General features: G+C 43.3%; 1 protein-coding gene across 2 annotated transcripts in view; it reads left to right on the forward strand.

The window, feature by feature from the left end:
* Positions 1 to 2,500, forward strand: part of kcp (kielin cysteine rich BMP regulator) — a 25,148-nt gene that overhangs the window by 16,630 nt on the left and 6,018 nt on the right. Inside the window, exons 30-35 of one of the 2 annotated variants that reach the window (XM_035525722.1) lie at positions 1 to 73; positions 307 to 389; positions 535 to 711; positions 1,011 to 1,190; positions 1,757 to 2,021; positions 2,269 to 2,360. The exon at positions 1 to 73 is cut by the window's left edge and continues 18 nt beyond it. In XM_035525722.1, coding sequence (XP_035381615.1) covers positions 1 to 73; positions 307 to 389; positions 535 to 711; positions 1,011 to 1,190; positions 1,757 to 2,021; positions 2,269 to 2,360 — 870 coding nt within the window. The remainder of the gene's footprint in view (positions 74 to 306; positions 390 to 534; positions 712 to 1,010; positions 1,191 to 1,756; positions 2,022 to 2,268; positions 2,361 to 2,500) is intronic. The other variant, XM_026999582.2, reaches the window with a different exon arrangement.

A 2,500-nucleotide genomic window follows, 5' to 3' on the forward strand; every position in this document is an offset into this window, starting at 1 on the left:
GTAAGAAGAGCTTGTGTTCCTGCTCCTTGTCCCCATCCTGTTAGTGGTCCATGTGGCTGCCCGGTCTGTGAAGGTGTGGAATACTTGCACGCTCACACGCACGCACACACGCACGCACACACCAACGTGAACCTCATGAATGTCATTAATACAAGCTTACAAAAATCACAAGCCAACAAAGAAAGAACTACGAGCGGTGGATTGCTAGAGTTACAGCGGAGCTCGTACACCCAGAAGCCAAGCAAGAAGAAGGGAACATGAAAGACGCTGACTGGCGCTCCTCTGACAGCGAGCTCTTGTCTGTAGGGTGTCACTTCCATGGAGGAGACCATGCTGATGGAGAGATATTTACAGCACCTAATGCAGACTGTACGGAATGTGCATGTACTGTAAGTGCACACACACAGTCATGTTATTTTAATTTAACTTATGTTTAAATATAATTGGTTAATATTAATACAGTGTGGTCATTGCACTATTACTGTACATACTCTGTGTGCTTGCGTATGCCTGTGTGTGTGTGTGTGTGTGAAGCAGAAAGGTGAGGTGAAGTGTAGCTCTAAGTCCTGTTCTAGGCCAACATGCCACCACCCAGTGACGGACCTGTGTGGCTGCCAAGTGTGTGATGGCTGCAATTTCCATCAGCGACAGTGTAGCAATGGAGAGCGCTTTCCTGATCCCTGGGACCACTGCCAGCACTGCACCTGCCAGGTCGACGTCCTGCACATTACATTGCCCTTCATCATTGTAACTGCAGCTTGCCTTTTGACCCAGAGGCAACCATGAGCATCTATTGCTGTTTTCCTTTTGCTGTTGAAGTAGAAGCATTGTCTTTTCAGGCTTGTGTAAAAAAAATAATAAAACTATTACCAATTTATTACCCATAATATATAAATAATAAATCATAAAACAAGTAATAGCGTTCAAAATTGAATTGCTGCAGTAAAGAAAACTGAACAGAAAGTGACTTTATTGTGTGTGTGTGTGTGTGTGTGTGTGTGGGTGTGTAGAATGGTGATGTCTCGTGCGATTCCAGGTCATGTCCTGAAGTGTCATGCGGGAGCCCAGTAATACCTGCAGGAGAATGCTGTCCTGTATGTACAGGTGTGTGCGAGCACCTTGGAGAGAGGTATGAGAGTGGCTCCACCTTCACCTCGGCCAATGACCCCTGCTCATCCTGCATATGCCTGGTGAGAGGGCTAGTGGCTTTTCTATGGGCATTTAACACTTCCTGTGTTGCTAAGGTCATCTACAGACATTCATTTTTGTTACATTGTTGATTTACATAAGAAAAACAGTGAGAACTGCGGGTTATGGTAAAGAATATAGTGTTATCCATTTGGTTTGGCATGTGTAAGCAATGAAATTGTATTTGCTCTGTATTTGAATTTGCAAATTGTATTTGCAATGAAAACTCTATTTGCTCTGGAGGGTTTGCATGAAGTCCTATAATTGCGCTCTATGAGGAAACTAAATAAAGCTTATGAATAAATTATGAATATTTTAAAATCCAAAATGAATGAATCAGTTGTTATATCTTCCACCGAATCTGAGCATCTTCCCAATACATCCAGTGACTGGACAATAATAAATATACAAAATGTAAAAATGTATGTGCACAATATTCTTATTCTTATAATATTCTTATAATTATTGCTGCTGATATTGCAAAAATGTAATGTTTACCCTGCACTTTATGTTTTTGTGCGTGTGTGTGCGTGCGCGTGTGTGCTCGTATGCGTGCATGCTTTGACAGAATGAAGTCATCTCTTGCCAGAAGAGGCAGTGTGCAGAGTGGTGCACGCACCCGTTGCGGTCTACAGACTGTTGCCCAGTGTGTGATGCATGCTTGTATGAAGGAGTACAGTATACACACATGCAGACGTTCACATCTCAGTCTGATCCATGTCAGCAGTGTGTGTGCATGCAAGGCAGTGTCTCATGCACTCCAGAAATCTGCCCTCCACTCTCCTGTCATAATGCTGTTGTTTCTCCAAGGAGGTGTTGTGCCACATGCAGAGGTTAGCCTTGTGTGTGTGTGTGTGTGTGTGTGTGTGTGTGTGTGTGTGTGTGTGAGAGAGAGAGTGTGTGTGTTTGGGGGTGGGGGGGTACCATGTATTTATTTTTATTTCACATAAAGATGAGTTATGAGATTCAAAGATTTTTACAACTAATGTTCTGTTAAAAGAACTTTCGAACCTTTCATAAATAAGCTTGAAATTTGAAAACAAAAGGAGAATTTAATTTCAAACCCTTCTGTGGTCTTAGAGCCCTCTGGGTGTGTGCAGCACGGTATAGAATACAGGGACGGTCAGAGGTGGAAGGCCTTCACTACCCCTTGCACCCAGTGTACCTGCCTGGTGAGACATGCACACAATTATACATGAGTGCGCTCAGAGACTCACACACACACGTTCTCCATCTCTCTGTTCACAGACACACAAGCCGATGCTGATGCGTTGTATGATTTGTGCAGCATAAAACAACTTTACTCTTGATC

Source organism: Electrophorus electricus, chromosome 4 (assembly GCF_013358815.1).
Source record: "Electrophorus electricus isolate fEleEle1 chromosome 4, fEleEle1.pri, whole genome shotgun sequence".
NCBI lineage: Eukaryota > Metazoa > Chordata > Actinopteri > Gymnotiformes > Gymnotidae > Electrophorus > Electrophorus electricus.